Here is a 19,214-nt window from a genome sequence, read left to right as displayed (position 1 = left end):
TCAGGTCCTGATTTCGGGGTTGAGGAACTGAGCCCCAGGTTGGGCTCCAGGCTCAGCGGGAAGTCTGCTGTTCCCTCTCTCTCTGCCCCTCCCCCTTCCGTGCTCTCCTGTGTGCGCTCTCTCTCTCTCTCTCAAATATATAATCTTAAAGGAAAATAAGGAGCTAACGTCTCAGCAGCAACAAAGCAAAACAAAAAAAGAGTTGGATGCTTCATTGACTGAGCCACTCAGATGCCCCAGTTTCCCAGATTTTTAAATCAGGCCCAGAGGAAGGTGTTGAAACTTGTAATAGGAAGCAACATTTCCCCAAGTGACATAAGTAAAGGTGCCTCTCCAAGCGATGTGAGTAACTTGGCCAGGAGCTCTGTCTATGGCCTCGTGCTCTGGGCCAGCAGGCGCCAGGCCACTGTCCGGCTTTATGGCCCTGGAAGCAGAAGTGTTTACCTGGTACGGCTTATAGTCTTCCTTCCAGAGCCCGGGGATCTCCGGCTCAGCCAGTGTGTCATCCTCCCAGCTGACATTCCTGAGGTCCCCCTGGATAGACTCACTGGAAATGGCTTCCAAGAACTGAGAGGCTTTGGGGTGTTCAGCCCTGTCGCCATCCTGCAGCTTGTCCTGCAAATAGGGACTCTACAGATTAGCAAGGACAAAGTGACCCTCACCATAAGCCCCCAGGCACCAAGATAAAGGCATCTTGTTCTCTTTATCTAGGCACTAGAACATAGTCTGTTTTGTAACCTTTCCCATTTAAATGATAAATGTTGGGATCCCTGGGTGCCTCAGTGGTTTAGTTCCTGCCTTTGGCCCAGGGTGAGATCCTGGGGTCCTGGGATTGAGTCCCGTTTTGGGCTCCTTGTATGGAGCCTGCTTTTCCCTCTGCCTGTGTCTCTGCCTCTCTCTCTCTGCATCTCTCATGAATGAATGAATGAATGAGTAAATAAATAAATAAATAAATAAGTAAATAAAAGATAAATGTCTTTATAAGGCATTAAATATTTTTTTCCAACGCCCACAAAAGAATCCAAAAGATACTAATTTATGGACCTACGGGAATCTTTCTCACAGACCCTTAGTGTTGCATTATTTCTAATTTTTGCTCCTATAAATTATGCCCTGGAAAAGCCATCCATGGTTGATGCTCAGAGGACGCCTGGCTCTGGGATTGGGCTGCAGTGGAATTGGGGTGTAGCCTCCTCCAGGAGACATCAGACAGAGATGGAGGAGACATTGCTACAATCGTGTGAAAGGCTCCCAAGGAAGTAGAGCGGGTGCCAATGCAGAGAAACACAGGGCACCTCGTGTAGATGGGCAGGGAAGGCTCCCAGGGCAGGGGACAGGGGAGGAAGTAGCAGGTGTGAAGGCCCTGGGGTGTGAGCCAGGTCAGCATGTGGGTGGGGGCAGGGGGCGCAGGGGGTGGGTGTGGGGTGAGGTGCAGACTCTGCAGCCACAGGGCTGGGAAACAGGAAAACTGAAAACCACCTCAGGCCAGATCAAGGCCCCACAGACCTGGGGTGACCTGGACCTTCAGGTCTTGGGGTGCACAAGGGCAGAAGTGGACGTGCTGCACTGGGCTCTGGGGATCCTGAGTTCTCTGACCCCCACCCTCCCACCCCCACCCCGGGACAGGTAAACAGGTCACTGGCCCGGGAGCTGGAACAGAGTCTGCACTTGGTAGGGTCGATTGCACGAATGGATTGGGGAATGCACGAGAGGGAGGACGCTGGACTCTAGGGGTCCTGAACATGTTTGGCACCAGGGTGGTAACAGGCACTGGCCTGTGGTCATCGGCCTGTCTTGGTTACCCAGGGACAGGCTGGGTGGCCTTTGTTGGATCTCAGCCAGAGGTCCCAACAGGGTCCCTGGGAGCATTGCCCGTCTGCTTCCCCTGGTGCTGCGAGTATTTGATGGGGCATTTGCTCACTCCAGGGAAGCTGGGAAGGGCCACTGCATCCCTCCCTTCACAAATGTCTGTGATGTAACTCCAGGTCTTCTCTCTCAGAGGCGCCTGGCCCATGGCTGGGGCGGGGGAAGACTGTTTCTTCTTTCTCTTCTCTTCCTCAGCCTCCTCTTTCAAGATCTGGTTGATGATCTCCTGCTTTCTGAGCTTCTGCTCCTCCTTGAAGGTGCTGTGGGAGAATACCACATGGGCCCAGAGGAAGTGAGATGCCAACTGCCTCTGGGGGCCCCAAGAGCCCCTCCCCAAGAGCCCCTTCCTCAGGAACACTGGTGCGGCCCCATGGGGCACAGGGTTGCAAGGAGCTGGTTTCCACACAAGCCCCAGGCTCCTGGGAGGCAGATGAGGCCGAGGATGGCTGCCAGGCTGGATGGAGACCCAGGACTAGAGATTCCGGCAGAGCCTGGCTGCGGCACCCCCGTAAACCTCCACCCCACAGGCGCTGAAGTTTGCTCCTGGTTTCCAGGCCAGCAGCTGGGCACTCCTGATGAGGCACAGAGCAAGGGCACAGTAGGGCTTGAGGCCATTTGCCCATTCACTCATCCCAGCTGCTCCTTTCTGACTCTTCCTAGGTGCCAGGCCTGTGCCAGACTAAGGGGCTTTTGGGGCTGCCCCTGGGAGCCCCTAGCAGGTGAGCTGAGGGCAAAGCTCCTGTGGTGACATTCAGGGCATAGTGACCCCCAGATGAGAGAGGCTGTCCCCGGTGAGAGAACCAGGAGGCCACACCTGGGAAGACTCTAACTGTGACCATGACTGGGGGTGGGGTCAGGGGCAGGACCTTGGGAAGCCCATCCTCCGGGGGACTTGGGGGTGGGAAGCAGGGCAGGGCGCAGCCTGAGGGGGCTGTGTACAGGGTCCCTGAAGGGCTGAAAGGGGGGATCTCAGGATTGCGAGGGGGTGTAGGACACTGAGGAGGCAGCACCAAGTGACTGTTTGGAGGAAATCAGAAAGTGGAGCCCAGGAGCGAGAGCCTAGGCTGCCCATAGCCATCCAGGGCAGGGCCCTTGGAGAGCCCAGAGCCAGACAGTGAGCCATGTTGGGGCCTCGGGGTGGCTCCTGAGAAATCGGGAAACCAGGCCAGGAATCCAAGTGGGGCCACCCTAGGGGTGATGGGGCCGGAAGGACCTGCTCTGAGGACTGGGGAGGCCCCAGAGGGGGAAGCCCAGAGAGGGAAGCGGCTTGGCTAACTAGGACGGACATGTCTCCCATGGCCCAGAGAGGCATCTCCCCTGGAGCGCTACATTGCACGCACCGGTTCTGGGCTTCCAGCTCCTCGCACCGGCGCTGATGGAAAAGCTGCTTGAAAGCGTCCCCACCTTGGGCCAGAATCATCTCCTTCTCGGCTTGGGCCTTCTGCTCAGCCAGGTCTGCCTTGGCCTGGCTCCATGCCTGAAATTTCCGGAGTGTTTCCTTGGGAACAGAGAACAGTGAGGTTACAGCACTGGCACACGCATGTGCACATACACCCACCCCCAGAGCTTTCTGTTGGATGGGTGACATTAAATTAGTTCTGAGATGCCTGAATAGATGTTTGCAGAGCTACCCCGTCCCTGGGCCCTGCCTACCTACCAACTGACCATCCTCAGGATCCTCAGGGGTTCCCCTAACTGACATGCTGTCTTCCGCAGCTCTGTAGGATAGGCTGCCAGCCTCGGCCCTTTGCTGTTTCTTGGCCACATTGGGCTTTCCTCCAAGAGGCCTGCTCTCTCTTGCCTCTGAGCCTTTGCAAATGCTGTTCCCCTTCATCCCCTTTCCACTTCCTAGGCCTAACTTCCACAGCCCAGGCCCCAGGCAGATGCCACTTCCCCCAGCGAGGTCCTGGGCCCCTGCACGTGGCCTCACCCAGCCCTGGTCCTCCTGGAGCCTTGTCATCACTCCTCCCATGGACAAGGCCCCCTGAGGACAGGTTTGTGCTACTTTCTTCCCTGCCAGCTAGGCATCTGGCTAGAGCCAGCACAGACCTGTGGGTGACGGATCCTTGGGGAACCTTAGTGGACCCCCAGGCAGCCACTTGTGGTGAGTCTGAGGACCCAGGATCCATCCCAAGGAGCAGGGATTCAGGACAGGGTAGGGCAGACTGAGCAGTGTGCAGATATAGAACGGCCTGGACAGGCTCCTGGAGGATTGCACGGGGCCCTGAGGGTGTCAGGAGGCTCTCACACAGTCCCTCCTGGATTGCGATGTGCCCTGCGGGCAAAGGTCGATGACAGATTTTGAGCGGATGCCTACCCTGTTGGCAGTGATGCTGTTCTTCAGAGCCAGCACGGCATCCATGCGCCTCTTCATGTGCTCCCGGGACTTCATCTCCTCCTCCTTCTCCTGCTCGCGAATTCTGGAGGAAGGTGGATTTTTCACCAGAAGTACCAAGGTCATACTGACATGCTAGTACAGAACTGGAAGGAGCCTGGGGGTTGGTTGTGTCCGCCAGGAAAACAAAATACATGCAAAGTGCTGTGCTGAATGTCACGAGGAAACACTGAGGCATGTTTCTCTGGACTAGAGGCTCCTGCCATTTTATGGTAGGTCCTCTTCTGAAAATAATGGGCGATCAGAGCAAAACTGAAAACAAATTTTACTATTTTTTGACAGTCAGGTGATGATTTAATAGTAAAATTGGGGAATTTCAAATAAAAACAAAGGATCCATTCTTATATTTCTCCTCCAGGGTATCAACAGGAAGAGGATCTGAATACACTACCTTCTCAGGGAAGCCTTCAGGAACTTCACTGCGATCCTGTGATTCTTCTGGGCATCTTCCACCAGCTTCTGGTGCCTGAGCACATGATCCTTCTGGAGGCACATGGACTTCCTGCTGGTGCATGGGGCAGTGGGAACAGAAACCCGGGCCCAGTAGCTCTGGAGGGGCCACACCCACCCAGGGGAACAAGTGTCCCTAAGGCCCAGGGTGGCAGCACCTGAGTGCTTGTGCCGAGGACGAGGTCCAGGAGGGGGACTCGGGGCAGAGCTGGCACCAAGGGCAGGATGAGAACCAAGCTGGTGGGGAGGGGTGGGTGAGGACTCTGTGAGTGACCAGGGGCTTGGCTCCCACAGAAACAGCGGAGAAAGCTGGCAATGGGTTGGCTGGCATGAAGAGGGGCAAGAGTAGAGTGGACCTCGGGGAAGGATTGAGAGCTAAGGAGATGGGGACTGCACCAGGGGAGCAGGAGTGGGTGTTCATTTGCAGTGGCCGGAGCTGGGCCCTGTGGCCCTGACACCCCTGCAGAAGCTGCTCTGCCCTGCTTGGGAACCTGGCCAACTAGGAGGCTGCTGGACAGGGGCTACACCTGGGGAGTGGGGCCTAAGCCTCTGGGAGCAGCCAGAGCAGGGATGGAAAGGAAAAGTGGATGTTAAGGTCGCTAAGTAGGGGGTTGCAGGGGGACTCTGGCCAGGGGCGGGGCTCAGGCAGGACCACAGGCAGGCTGGTTACCAAGAAGCAGCAGGTCCCCTGGCAGGTCCTTGCCACCCACCTGACTCTCAGCAGCCGGTTCCGCTTGATCTTCTCTGAGGCCTCCTCCTCTTTGTGGAGCTGCTTGGCCACCTGCTCCCGGAGGTACTTCCTGCTGGTCACCTCCTCCTCTTGGGCAGACTTTCGGACATCCTCCAGCTGTCCCTCCTGGATTGCAAGGTGCCACATGGTGTTCCTTCAAATAAGAGGCACTTTTGTTGGAGACCTGGGGCCGTACCCTCTGTGGAGCGTCCACTCCCAGGTCTGTGAGGGCCTGGACATCCAGGTTTGACAAACACTACTGAAGGGCAGCTCCTCCTCCTGGGAGCCCTCTGGGCCTCAGTTGCTAGAGAGCAAGCCTCCCCCTGTACCTGCAGCACCCCTGGGCCCTGCCCTGTTCCAACCTGGGTCTCCCTTCCCGAGTGCCCACGGGCACTCACCTGCACCTGCCCCACCTGGCCTGAGCACTGATGTGCACCCTGAAATAGGCCAGGGACACAGGTAGGAGATGCTGCCTTTGAAGGGGGCTTCCTGGGATGCTTGGTGGCTCAGTTGTTGAGCGCTGGCCTTTGGCTCAGGGCGTGATCCCGGGTCCTGGAATCGAGTCCCACATCAGGCCCCCCGTAGGGAGCCTGCTTCTCCCTCTGACTATATCTCTGCCTCTGTGTGTGTGTGTCACTTGTGAATAAATAAAATCTTTTTAAAAAAATGAAGGAGGCTCCTGTGGCATTGGGATGCAGTACAGACAGGGCATGGAAGGGAGGTGGGCTGGATGGGCAGCAGGAATGTTTGAGCATGGCTGATTGGTTATGGGGTCCTCAGGCCTGAAAAATATGTGGTCAGAGGGAGGTGACAATGGAAGGAAGGTCAGAGGGCCAGAGATGCTGCTGGCCTGGAGGACAGGGAGAGGGATGAGCCCAGGAAGGAGTGTGCCTCTAGGAGCCAGAAGGGACCTGAAAGCAGCTCTCCCTAGAAAGGAAGGCACCCCTGCCAACTCCTCGGCTTTAGCCCAGGGAGGTCTGTGTGGGCATTGACCTCAGGAACGTGAGATACTTGCATGCTGTCTGCAGCAGTGACAAAAGGAATGTTACTGCTCTCAGGCTGGTGCCTGAGCATGACACTCTACCTTGGAGGCTGGCTGGGAAGCGGCACAGAGCCCGCGGAGTGAGCAAAGCCCTGCCTGCCCTGCCCGTGACCACTCTGACCCCTGGTGAGATAGAAGTTTGAGTCCAAGGACACAGCAACTGTGCGATGTGGGCCACCTGTCATGAACTTCATGTTTTGCTTATCGTGTGTCTCCTATTACCACAAAAACAGAGGCTCCCTGGGCATGGCTTTTCATTTGCTGTATTCACTGATGAATCCCAAATGCTTAGAACAGTGTTTGGTATGTAGCAGGGGCTTTACTACTATTTGTTGAATGACTACGTGAGTAGCACTACTTGAGACACCAGGCCGCAAATTCAGGTGACTTGCTAGCACCCCAGTGCACATGAGACCCCCTGGAGGGTCCTCCCCCACCCACACCTGGGGCCTCCTCAGAATCCCAGACTCATGGATACTTCTGCCCAGCACGTGGTTGGAAGCAACACAGGATGGCCCGAAGGCACGTCCTCCTTGAGAGCAGAGCTCCAAGAACCTGCATCGGGTCAATCAAATCACCTGAGGGACCACCTGTGGAGGCTGCAATCTGCAGAGACCCTGCAGCACTGCAGGTGTGGCTGGTGGCCCAGAGGTCAATGGCCTGAGGCATCAAGTGGGCGAACTTCTCAGAACTGGCCCAGAGCATGAGGATATCGGGACCCCATTTGAGAGAACCCTCTCATCAATGAGGCAGACAGGCTAGCCACACAGATTTGCCCTCTCCAGGGCCGAGCTGGCCCCACTCTGCACATGCCCCTCAGGACCCAGATGGCCTTCCACTATGGCAGATGCAGTGATTCGGGCCCTCAGGAATGATCTGCATACAGGGCTTCCTTCTTCACCTGTGTCTTTGTCACTGCTGTGATTCCGAGGAGGCACAGTGGCTCAGCTCATCATGCAGCCCCATGACTTCCACACAATGATATCATTTCAGAGAGGACAGTGCTGAGATGGTGTAAACACCCAGATCACCACTTGCCAGGTGCCTCAAGTGCATAGTGGCTGGTTTTGCTGGGGAACTTGAGACTCAGTATGAGGTGACCAGTCTCCAAGATGACAGCCTGTGACCCTGCCTCCTGTATGCACACCCCTGAGTTTGCACCCACCTGGCCCCATGGTTGATCCAAACATGGCAGAAATAATGGTATGTCATTCTGAGATGACTCTGGGGCTTTTGCTTTGCTACTGCCCCCTCCCTCCACATTGTTCACCCTGGGGCTCAGTGCCCTGTCACAAGTAGCCCTAGGAGGAGGCCCATGTTGGGTGGAACTGAGTGAGCAGAGGCTGATACCCCAGCCCAGTGAACCTTCCAATATTGCCTTGGCTGACACCTCATGGGAGACCCTGAGCCAGAACCCCTCAGCTACACTACTCCTGGGTTCCAGACCGTCTAGGATGGCTGAGGTAATAAATGCTTGTCATGTTTAACTGAGGATGCACCAGATTACCCCTACATGCGAGAACACAGGTGCATCTGGGGATCTGACAAGGCAGGAGCTCCAGGGTTTTTGCCATTCTAGTAAAGACTACTGCCCACCTGGGTGCTGGTTGGTGAGACCTGGCTCTGTGGCCAACTGTCAAGCAAGGGCTACACAAATGCCCATTGTCCTTCCTTGCTTGCTCACAGATAGATCTACCATCCTGGCCATCTTACTCTCACCCCTCTCCCCATTAGATTTTGGGGAGGGTGTTATGCTTTAGCCCACGGGACCCAGGAGATCAGACCAGCTTGTGTCTAACTCACAGGAGGGATGGGTTATACACAGATTCCTGGCCCCAAGAGTCGCCATGGGGGGGGGGGCGGTGGGCATCTGTGGTTCTTCCAGCAGAGGGGTGGCCTGTGGCCGACGCCCTGCCCAGGTCTGTCTATGCCCTCTTGCCCCTGGGGGAGGGGGTCACCGTGCAGGGAAGCAGGACATGAGGGACATGACCCATCTGATTCCCTCCTGAAATCCCTTTTTTGCTTCAACTGGCTAGAGGCAATGCTGATGTTCACAGCCTGGTCTGGAAAATATTAAAGACAATGCAACAGTCTCTTTTCTGGGGGATGCTTTACAAAGGTTGTGAAACACTTTTTAATCTTTTTTTTTTAAGGGAGAGTGTGAGCAGGGAGGGGCTAAGGGAGGAGAATCTCAGGCAAACTCTCCAGCCTAGAACCTGGGGCGGGGCTCCACCTCCTGACCCTGAGATCAAGAGTCGGACGTTCAACTAACTGAACTGAGCCTGTCAGGCGCCCCCAAAACAATTTTTAAAATGGTGCTGGTGAGGGACACTTGGGAGGCTCAGCAGGCGAAGCATCTGCTTTCCTCTCAGGTCGTGATCTTGAGGTCCTTGGACAGAGCCCCACATTGGGTTCCCTGCTCAGTGAGGGGGTCTGCTTCTCCCTCTACCCCTCCCTCCACTCATGCGCTCTCTCTTTTTCTCTCTCAAATAAATCAATAAAATCTTTTTTAAAAATGGTGCTGGTGGTTCTTGGGAAGCACAAAGCAGGAAAGGGGAAAAGGAAAAGAAGCAGATTTCATAGTTCTTAAAAATGTAAGCACACATGGAGAAAGTGGGAAACATTTCAAAAAATGTGAAGTCTTATCCTTTCAATGATTTCATCAATGAGCTCCCTTCCAATTTCTTGGCAGTTAAAGTCAACACTCAATACTTGAGGGGCAGCATCCAGCCACCCACAGGAAGGCTGCCTGCCCTGCCTCACTCACTCGCTCTTCTGCAGCAGGGCCGTGATCTTCGACTGCATGTCTCTCTCGTTGTCTAGCTCCATGCACAGGCGTCTGGACACTGCCTGGAGGCGGCCCACGGCGGCGCTGCTGATGCACAGGGGCAGGGGGCAAAGGAGGCTGGGAGGCGGTGTCAGCCCGGCCCTGAAAGCCTCCCTGCAGCTGCCACCCCACAGGCCTTCCCGGTGATGCCCTTGAGAGAAATCTGTCTACACCAGCCAATGGGGATGGCAGTGGGTGTGACCTCCTACACCCACCTCTGGCTGCTTGGCCAGGTATAGAATTTGCTGGAGAACCTGCCCTGGTTACACCCCTGCCCACCTTCCTCATGTTTCTTCCCCTAAGCCCATTGGTATCCCTGCACTGTCCCCACAGGGTGGCCCCTCTGTTCGGGGTCTCTTGGGGTTTTGCACAACTTCACTCTCCAGAAGGTTCTCTCCTGGTTACTACAGAGAAGCTGTTTCTGTCATTTAGGTCCTGGCCTGGAGGTAATTTCTCAGGACACCTCCCTGGGCATCTGCCTCAAAGTGATTACCCCTCCTGACCTCATGGCCATCAGCTTTCTTGTCCTTGTGATCATCTGTTTGTTTCCATTTGGGGTTGTGTGTTTCCCACCCTGGAGGTCAGCTAGGCTGCTTCCTCGTGTACTCAAGGCCACAGGTGTTGGTACAGGTCATGGTTGGAGTGGGCCCGGATGCCCCTCTTTTGCATGGCACTAGTCAGCCCCCTCAGTGCCCAGTGCGCAAGACCTACGTGTTGTTGGCCTCTTTTCCCGCAGCCACCTCAGCTGCCACGCTCGCTTGTTGTTTGGTGATGGAATCTATCCTCTGGCGGCAAGCACGCAGCTCTCCTCTGAAAGTAAACCGGAATCTGAGTAAGTGGTTCTCTGGAATTCAGTCTCTCTGCATGCCTTCCCGCAGATGCCTCGATGATTACCCATCTTCAGAAAAGGACAGTGGGGCTCAGGGCAGGGTGAGGTCTAGGCCTTCACAGACTAGGTTGGTATTTCCCTCCAGCTCTCCTTGCCTAGGCTAGGTGCTGCAGTCACCTGTCCCCCTCACCCAGGCCAGGGGCTGTCCCCCTTGCCCGGGTCAGCAGCCAAAGTCACTTGTCCCCTCTCAATCAGGCCAGGAGCTGAGGACACCTGTCCCCTCTCACCCAGGCCAGGGTCTGAGGTCACATCATCTCTCCAGGGATTTCTCTCACATAAGCAAGCTGCATGATCAGGGTATTGGACATCTGTTTTCTGAAAGCCACCTGTGTGACCTCCTCCCAAATGAAAATTAACATGAACCAGCACAAATGAACGAGCTCAGGCATGTAAAGGGCACAGGCAAGAGGGCATCCAACTGTGGCACCTCATCCGTGTTCTAAAACCCACAGACCCAACAGCCAGCCAGCCAGTGTGTGGGCCTGGATTGAACCCTGATGCAGAACTCTAGCTCCTGTGATGAAAACGGCAGAATCAAACTTGCTCTAAGCTGCCCTGTGGACCTGGATGCAGCACAGGTAGGGAGAGGTCCATTTCCTTAGGGAAAATAACTTATAGCAAAAAGAAATCACGTAAATGCACGCATGTCTTCCAGAGAAAGAAACAACGGGAAAAGGTTAACGGTGGTGTAGGGGTGACAGCTATAACCGTCTTCAAAACTTCCCGACTTTTCTGTGTTTCTTCACAGACATTGGGGATCACCTATATCCCTGCCGGTGCTGACCGAGGGGCCTGTGGGACACGCAGGAAGGGCCTGTGGGGCACGTAGGGGCACCTGAGGGCAAGCCCCATACAAGGCACTGGCCAGGTCCAGGCCCAGCGGGGGCGACCAGGGCACCGGCCGCAGCTTCACCTGACCACAGCCCACAAGGCAGGAGGTCTGCCCATCCAGGACTCCAGGACCGCCTCCAGGTCCAGCTCCAGGGCCTCCAGAACAAGGGTAGCCCCGCCCACCACCACTTGCCCGCCCCCACCACTACTCGCCACGCCCACCACCCTGCCCCCACCCACTGCTCACCACGCCCGCTGCTCCCCACTGACCACGCCCACCACTGCTCACCCCTCCTATTACAGCTTACTACCTAGGCCTCACCCACAGCCACGTGCCACGCCCACCACTTACCACGCCCACCATTGCTCGCTACCGCTGCTGGCCCCGCCCACCACCACTCGGCTAACTTGATTTTCTTTTTCTTTATTTATTAGAGAGAGAGAGAAAGAAAGTGAGGAAAGGGGTGAGGGAGAGGGAGAAGCAGACTCCCCACGGAGCCCAGAGCCTGGAACAGGTGGTGGGGGTTGCCAGGCCCGTGGTGGGACCGGATGCCAAGCTCATGACCTCCACTGAGGTCAGACTGAGCCCCCTGGCGCTCCTCACCTGGTTTTCTTTTCTTTTTTTTTTTTTTTTTTTTTTCTCACCTGGTTTTCTGAATGAAAAGCTCTTTCTCTTCTCGCAGCTTCTCTAGGTGGCTCCAGGTCTTCTGCAGGTGGCAGGCCTTGAGTCTATCCGGGACTGCAGGTCTCTTCTTACTTTTATCAGCATCTGTGCTCTGCTTTCTCTGTGGGCTGAATGTAGAAGGGACGCCACCTGACCTCGCTGCCCAGCTCAGCCTCTCTACAGAGGATGCCCAGGCTGGGCTTGCCCACCCGCATCATTTACCAGCAGTATCCCAAGTCAGCGCTGTTTGCAGCTTCTGGAGGAAGAAACTCAGCCTCATATTCTGGATCCTCTAGGTCCTCTCTTTCTAGAAATCGAGGCAAGAGAGAAAACAGAGCAGATATAGACATTCAAGTCTGAAGCCCTGGGATAAATCCAGAGAGCTCAAACTGACAGGCAACTATGCTGATGGCACCTTAGAACCACGGTTCTCAAAGTGTGGCCCACCCAGGGAACCCTGATGTGAGTGCCTGAAACCCTTCTAGAGTGTCTGCAACATCAAAACTATTTTCTTAATAATACTAAAACATCATTGTCTTTTTCACGCTCATTTCTTAAGTGTAGAGTTTTGCAAAAGCCACATGACCTATGAATCACAACAGACTAACTTCGATGAGATATGAGGATTCAACCATCTTCTGATAAATCAGACTCTTTCTGTTACCTATAGTAGTTTCAGTTTTGCTAATTTAAGTGAATATTAAAAATTTTCAGCTTTAATATTTAATACAGCAAATATTAAAAGATACAGTTAACATAAAAGTTCTTTGGGTCTTCAATAATTTTTTTTTTTTTTTTTTTTTTTTTTTTTTTTTTTTTTTTTGGTCTTCAATAATTTTTAAGAATGTAAAGGTTCTCTGACAGAAAAGTTTGAGAAATACTGTCTTAAAGACTTCCAGCAAAACATGGCCAATCTACACAATACCATATATTACTACTCCTTCATTAAATCTCAGTGAAAATGACTGGAAAGGAATTAAAAAAGGCATCAGTGCAAATCACAAGGAGTATAGGAAGGAGAGTGGACAAGAAAACCCTATACAATTTTAGAAGATGGAAAGGTTGGCACTGATTTACCTCAGCACATTCCACCATATCTTACCTCACCATACCTCACCTAATCTCATTCAGTTCACCTCAACTCATGTTACCTGACCTCACCTCACCACACCTTACCTCATATCACACCTCAACTGACCTCACCATACCTCATCTCATCTCACGTCACCATACCTTACCTCATATCACCATACCTTGCCTCACCTCACTATACCCCACTTAATTGTACCTCAACTCACCTCATTTCACCTTACCTCATATCACCATTCCTCACCTAACCTCAACACACCTCATCTAATATCACCTCAGTTCACCTCACTTCATCTCACTACACCTCATCTCACTATACCTTACCTCGCTTCACCTCAACAAACCACAACTCACTTCATCTCACTACACTGTACCTCATGATAGCTCACTTCACGCTATCACATCTCACCATAACTCACTTCACCATACCTCACTTCATCTCACCTCACCACACCTTACCTCACTACACCACACTTCACCTTATCTCACCACATCTCACCTCAACTCACCATTTCTCAAAAATCTCAACTCACCTCACTTCATCTCACACCTCACCTCATCTAACTTTACCTCACCTTACTCCAAAACAACTCACCTAATCTCACCTCCATTTATCTCACTTCATCTCACCACACCTTACCTCACATCACAAACCACATTACACTACACCATGCCTATTCTCACCTCAATCACCATACCACATCACTCCACACCTCACCTCACCTCACCCAACCTCACATCACCACACCTTACTTCACCTCACCATACCACAACTTACCTCATCTCACCACACTTTACCTCATCTCATCTCACCTCACCATACCTTACATGACCAAATTTCACAACACCACAAGCCACACCACACCATGTCTCATCTCACCTCACATCACCATACCATGCCACTCCACACCACACCTCATCTCACCACATCTCTCCTCATGTCACATCAACATACCACATCACTCCATACTTCATCTTACCTCACCTTACCACATCTCACCTCACTTCACATCATACCTCACCTCACCACACCTCCTCTCATTTAACCTCACTTCACCATAGCTCACCCATCTTATCCCACTATACATCACACCTCACCTCATCATACCTTACCTCACCTCAAGATACCACATGATACCTCACCTCAAACACCTCACCATCCCTCATCTCACCAAACCTCACAACCCACAAACCATACCATACCACACCACACCTCATCATACCACATTCCACGTCTCACCCTACAAAACCTCACTTCACCACACCTCACCTCTACAAAACCTCACTTCACCACACATCACCTCACCTCATCATACCTCACCTCAACATACCTCACCATACCTCACCCCACTACATCTCTCCTCACCCCACTACATCTCATCTTATCTCATTGCACCACACCTCACTTCACCACACTACACTTCACCATACCACACTTCACCTTACCTAACTCCACCTCACATAACTTCACCTCACCTCACTTCACCTAATCTCACTTCATTTTACCATACCTCCCCTCAATCACCACATTTTACCTCACCTCACCATATCACAGCTCACATCACCTCACTACTCCTTACCTCACTTACTAAACCTTATCACACCACAAACCAAACCATACCACACCATATCACTTCACCTCATCACACCATACCTTACCTCACCTCAATCACCATACCACATCACTCCACACCTCACTTGACTTCACCTGACCTCACCTTACCACACCTCACTTCACTACACCACACCTCATGTCCTCACACCTTACCTGACCTCACCACACCACAACTCACCTCATCTTACCCACACTTTACCTCATTTCATCTCACCTCACCACACTTCAGCTGACCAGATCTCACAATACCACAAACCACACCACATCACATCTCATCTCACCTCACATTGCCATACCATGTCACTCCATACTTCACCTCACCTCATCCCACCTCACCATGTGTCATGTCACCACACCTCACCTACCCTTATCTCACTTCACCACATCTCACCACACCTCACCATACCTCATCCATCTCACCACACCATATCTCACCGCATCATACCTCACCTTACCTCAAGACACCTCACCACATCTTACCTCACCACACCACACCTCACCTTACCATACCTCACCTCAACTCAAGACACCTCACCATACCTCACCTCACCTCGCCTCACTACAGCTTATCTCACCAAACCTTACAATACCACAAATCACAGCATATCACACCTCACCTCACCAAACCACTCTCCACATCTCACCTCACTAAACCTCACATCACCACACTTCACCTCACCTCACCACACCACATCAGACCATACCTCACCTCAACACACCACATGATATCTCATCCCACCTCAATATTCTTTTTTTTAAAATTTTTTATTTATTTATGATAGTCACACAGAGAGAGAGAGAGGCAGAGACATAGGCAGAGGGAGAAGCAGGCTCCATGCACCGGGAGCCCGACGTGGGATTCGATCCCAGGTCTCCAGGATCGCGCCCTGGGCCAAAGGCAGGCGCCAAACCGCTGCGCCACCCAGGGATCCCCCACCTCAATATTCTTCACCCATATCTTACCTCACCCCATTGCATCTCACTTCACCTCACCACAGTTCACAACATCACACCATAACATACCTCACCACACCACACTTCACCATACATCTTTGTGTATGGTGAAGTATATTGCGTATGGTGAGTACATCTCACTCACTCACTTCACCTTATCTCACCACACCTCACCTCACCTCACCATATCTCACTTCACCAAATTTCACTTCAACACACCACACCATACCTCACCTCACCAACCTTACCTTACCTCACCTTACCACATCACACTACACCTCACCACACCTCACCTCACCACCTTACACCACTATAAACCACATACCACACTTCACCTCACCTCAACACACCATACTTTACCTCACCATACCTGACCTCACCACCACATCTGACCTCATTTCATGTCACCATATCTCATCTCACCTTACCACATCTTACTTCACCTCATCACACCTCATTAAACTTCGCTTCACCTCATCACACCTCATCAAACTTCACTTCACCTCATCACACCATATGTTACCTCAGCTCACATCACCATATCACGCAATACCACACCTCATCATCTCACATCACCTCACTAACCTCACCACATCTCACACCAGACCTCTGCATCACACCTTACTTTACCACACCTCACATCAGCTCACTTCACCTCACCACATCTCACCTTACCACACCATACCTCACCATGTCATAACTCATCTCACCACACCTCACCACACTTCACTTACCTCATCTCATTACACCTCACCATACCTCACCTCACCTCACCACACCACACTTCAGCCCATCTCACTTGATCACCTTACCCTTACCATACTTCATATGATCTCATCTTGCCTCATCTCACAATATCTCACACGACTTCACCTCACATCACCATGCCTCACTATACCTACTTCAGTACTGAGAAAGAAGCCATGCTGGGGGTAGATGGAGGACCAAGGATATTAGTCCAAGTTGGATTGTCCTGCCTGGTGCCCAGCATCAGCCTATATCAAAGCACATCTTAGAAAATATTTGAGATTATCAGTGATTTTTTTTAATCTAACAGCTTTCAGGCAAAGAAAACAAAAATAGGTCATATTCAAAGGGTTGGGATAAAAATGGCATCATATTTCTCAATAGAGATGTTAGAAAATAGAAAACTATGTTCTGCCACTTTCAAGATTCTCAGCCATAATTTATCTTTCTTTCAACTAAAGACAGAAAAAAATAAGCTCCTTCTTTGAGAAAAAAATAAGCTTAAAAGATGTAGTCTTTCTTATGAAAAATAATTAAAGGAAACTATGAAGCACATCATTTATCTTCATTTTTGCTAAACACCTGTTATTTGTGAAAAGACCTTTATTACCATCTTCCGAAAGTGGGACATTGTCCAAAAGCTCCTTCTTAGGGAATAGGCTAGCATCTTCTTCCATCTTGGGAAACAGAAATTAGCTACAAAAAAAATTATTACAGACATGCATGAATAAGATCATAGTTAAAAAAATAAATCTTGGATTTCATGAGAATTATTAATTTCTCTTATAAAAGACATTAAGAAAATGGATAAGCCACAACCTAGGAAAAATATTTTTTAAAAAGATTTTATTTATTTATTCATGAGAGACACAGAAGGAGAGGGAGATGCAGGCTTCCATAGGGAGCCTAATGTGGGACTGGATCTCTGGACCCCAGATCACAACCTGAGCCAAAGGCAGACGCTCAGCCACTGAACCATCCAGGTGCCCCTAGGAAAAAGTATTTGTAGCACATAAATCCGACAACAGTCTTATATCCAGAATATATAATGAGCCCCTAAATATCAACAATATAAAGTCCAACTCCAACTAAAAAAGTACAGAGGGGATTCCTGGGTGGCTCAGTGGTTTAGTGCCTGCCTTTGGCCTAGGGTGTGATCCTGGAATCCCAGGATCAAATCCCACATCAGGCTCCCTGCATGGAGTCTGCCTGTGTCTCTCTTCTGTCTCTCTCTCTCTCTCTCTCTCTCTCTCTATGTGTGTGTGTGTGTGTCTCATGAATAAATAAATAAAATCTTTTTAAAAAAAGGTACAGAAATTTTAGGACAGACGTGGTAAGGGAAGATACACAAATGGTCCATAAGCCTGTGAAACTGTGTGCAGCAGCATTGGTCACTGGGGAAATGTGAAGTAAAGCCAGAATGAGACACTGCCGTACACCTATTAGAATGCCTAAAATAAAAAATATAAATACTAAGTCATAACACTAAATGTTGACATAGACTTACTGTGTGACACAGAAATCCTACTCAAGATATGTGCCCAAGAGAAACAGAAATATGTCCTTAAAAGAATATTGTACACGAATGCTTTTGGCAACCTTACTCATATAGCCCCCAACTGGAAACAACCCAAGTGTCCATCTCTGGGAGATGGAACACTGCTCAGTGACAAGATGAACGAAACTGATCCATGAAAACATGTGGATGGATCTCAGAAACATTATGTCAGGTAAAGAAAGCCATAATACAAAAGACAACTAAGAAACCCAAATGCAGGCAAAACAAATTGCTAGTAATAGTGGTTTCTGGGTTAAAGGCAGGGAATGGGGTGGGGCATGAAGAACATGGTGGATAGGGGATGTTCTAGATCTTGTCTGGAGCAGGGGTTACACAGGTGTACATCATTATAAAAACTCATCCAAGAGAACATTTAAGATATGTGTGTGATACAGCATGTTATACATGTTACAGTACAGTTCAAAAGCAATTCTTAAGGAATTTCAGAATATTCATTGCACTTTGGTTATCATTTGGGGAATGTTAGGAGCTTGTCTGCATAGAACTTGGTACGGAATGTTGTTATTATGCAGGAGATACTAAAATTGTAGATGAATTTGTTTTTCATTGCTTAATTTAGCAATTGCTTCAGAATAATTCGCTGAAAAATATTTTCAAAGCCTAACAATGTTTCCTGCATAAATCATTAATAAGCCAATGCTAGTAATTCATTTTGTAAAATGCTATAAAGAAACAATCATGGGTTACAATTCTGAGAGGCAGAATTTTAAGGCATCTTATAAAATGCCAACAATATTCCTCTCACTTGAAAAAAGTCTATTAACCTACTGGTCAGTGAATGGCAGAGCTTTTAGAAGCTATCCACAAAGTGGTCGAATCTGTTCTGCTTCATGCCCAAGAACTCCATGTGTTCATGATAATGTAGTTTAATTGACCCCCCCCCCATGAATGACAGTCTGATAAGAGGTGGAACATTGCACATACACAGTTTCATTTAAAATGATAACATTAAACCACATATATTTTTTTAAAAGATTTTATTTTTAAGTAATTTCTACACCCAATATGGGGCCTAAACTCACTATCCGGAGATTAAAAGTCACAGTGCGCCTGGGTGGTGCAGTTAGTTAAGCCCTGGATTGTTGATTATGGCTCAGGTCATGATCTCAGAATTGTGAGATGGAGCCCCATGTCTGGCTCTGCCCTGGGCATGGAGTCACCTTAAGATTCTCTTTCCCCCTCTACCCCTCACTACTCCATCCCCTAAAACAAAAGAAAAAAGAAAGAAAAAAGAGTTGTTGCTCCAGTGATTGAGCCAGCCAGGTGCCCTAAACCACATGCACTTTGAATATCCAGTTAAAAATGGTAGTTCCAGCAGGTGGCCTCTGCTCCCTCTTAAGTTCTCCCTAAAACAACAGCAGAAAGATTCAGAGCTCTAACACATGAATCTACAAGTTCAAGGCGAAAAGGAGAAGAATTAGTTTGAACAAAACAGAGCTGGGAAGTGTGAGGATGATATCGCCCAGCAGGTGGAGGCACTGACTGACCGACTGAGACTGACCGTTGAGGGGAGAAACTTGTACCATGAAACCCTGA

At 50.6% G+C, this 19,214-nt stretch overlaps 1 protein-coding gene across 5 annotated transcripts in view; it reads right to left on the bottom strand.

The window, feature by feature from the left end:
* CFAP74 (cilia and flagella associated protein 74) overlaps positions 1-19,214 on the bottom strand; it is a 66,503-nt gene that overhangs the window by 40,323 nt on the left and 6,966 nt on the right. For 2 of the 5 annotated variants that reach the window (XM_077891587.1, XM_077891588.1), the window contains exons 2-12: positions 16,710-16,795; positions 11,917-12,001; positions 11,676-11,822; positions 10,022-10,120; positions 9,251-9,358; positions 5,422-5,595; positions 4,653-4,763; positions 4,184-4,286; positions 3,207-3,364; positions 1,922-2,126; positions 445-615 (exon numbers count right to left, since the gene is read on the bottom strand). In XM_077891587.1, the coding sequence (XP_077747713.1) occupies positions 445-615; positions 1,922-2,126; positions 3,207-3,364; positions 4,184-4,286; positions 4,653-4,763; positions 5,422-5,595; positions 9,251-9,358; positions 10,022-10,120; positions 11,676-11,822; positions 11,917-12,001; positions 16,710-16,776 (1,428 nt within the window). In that variant the 5' untranslated portion in view covers positions 16,777-16,795. Of the gene's footprint in view, positions 1-444; positions 616-1,921; positions 2,127-3,206; positions 3,365-4,183; positions 4,287-4,652; positions 4,764-5,421; positions 5,596-9,250; positions 9,359-10,021; positions 10,121-11,675; positions 11,823-11,916; positions 12,002-16,681; positions 16,796-19,214 lie in introns of all 5 variants that reach the window. The other 3 variants (XM_077891589.1, XM_077891590.1, XM_077891585.1) reach the window with 2 other exon arrangements.

The sequence above is a fragment of the Canis aureus genome, chromosome 3 (genome assembly GCF_053574225.1).
Source record: "Canis aureus isolate CA01 chromosome 3, VMU_Caureus_v.1.0, whole genome shotgun sequence".
Lineage (NCBI taxonomy): Eukaryota > Metazoa > Chordata > Mammalia > Carnivora > Canidae > Canis > Canis aureus.
This window is presented reverse-complemented; position numbering and strand designations above follow the sequence as displayed.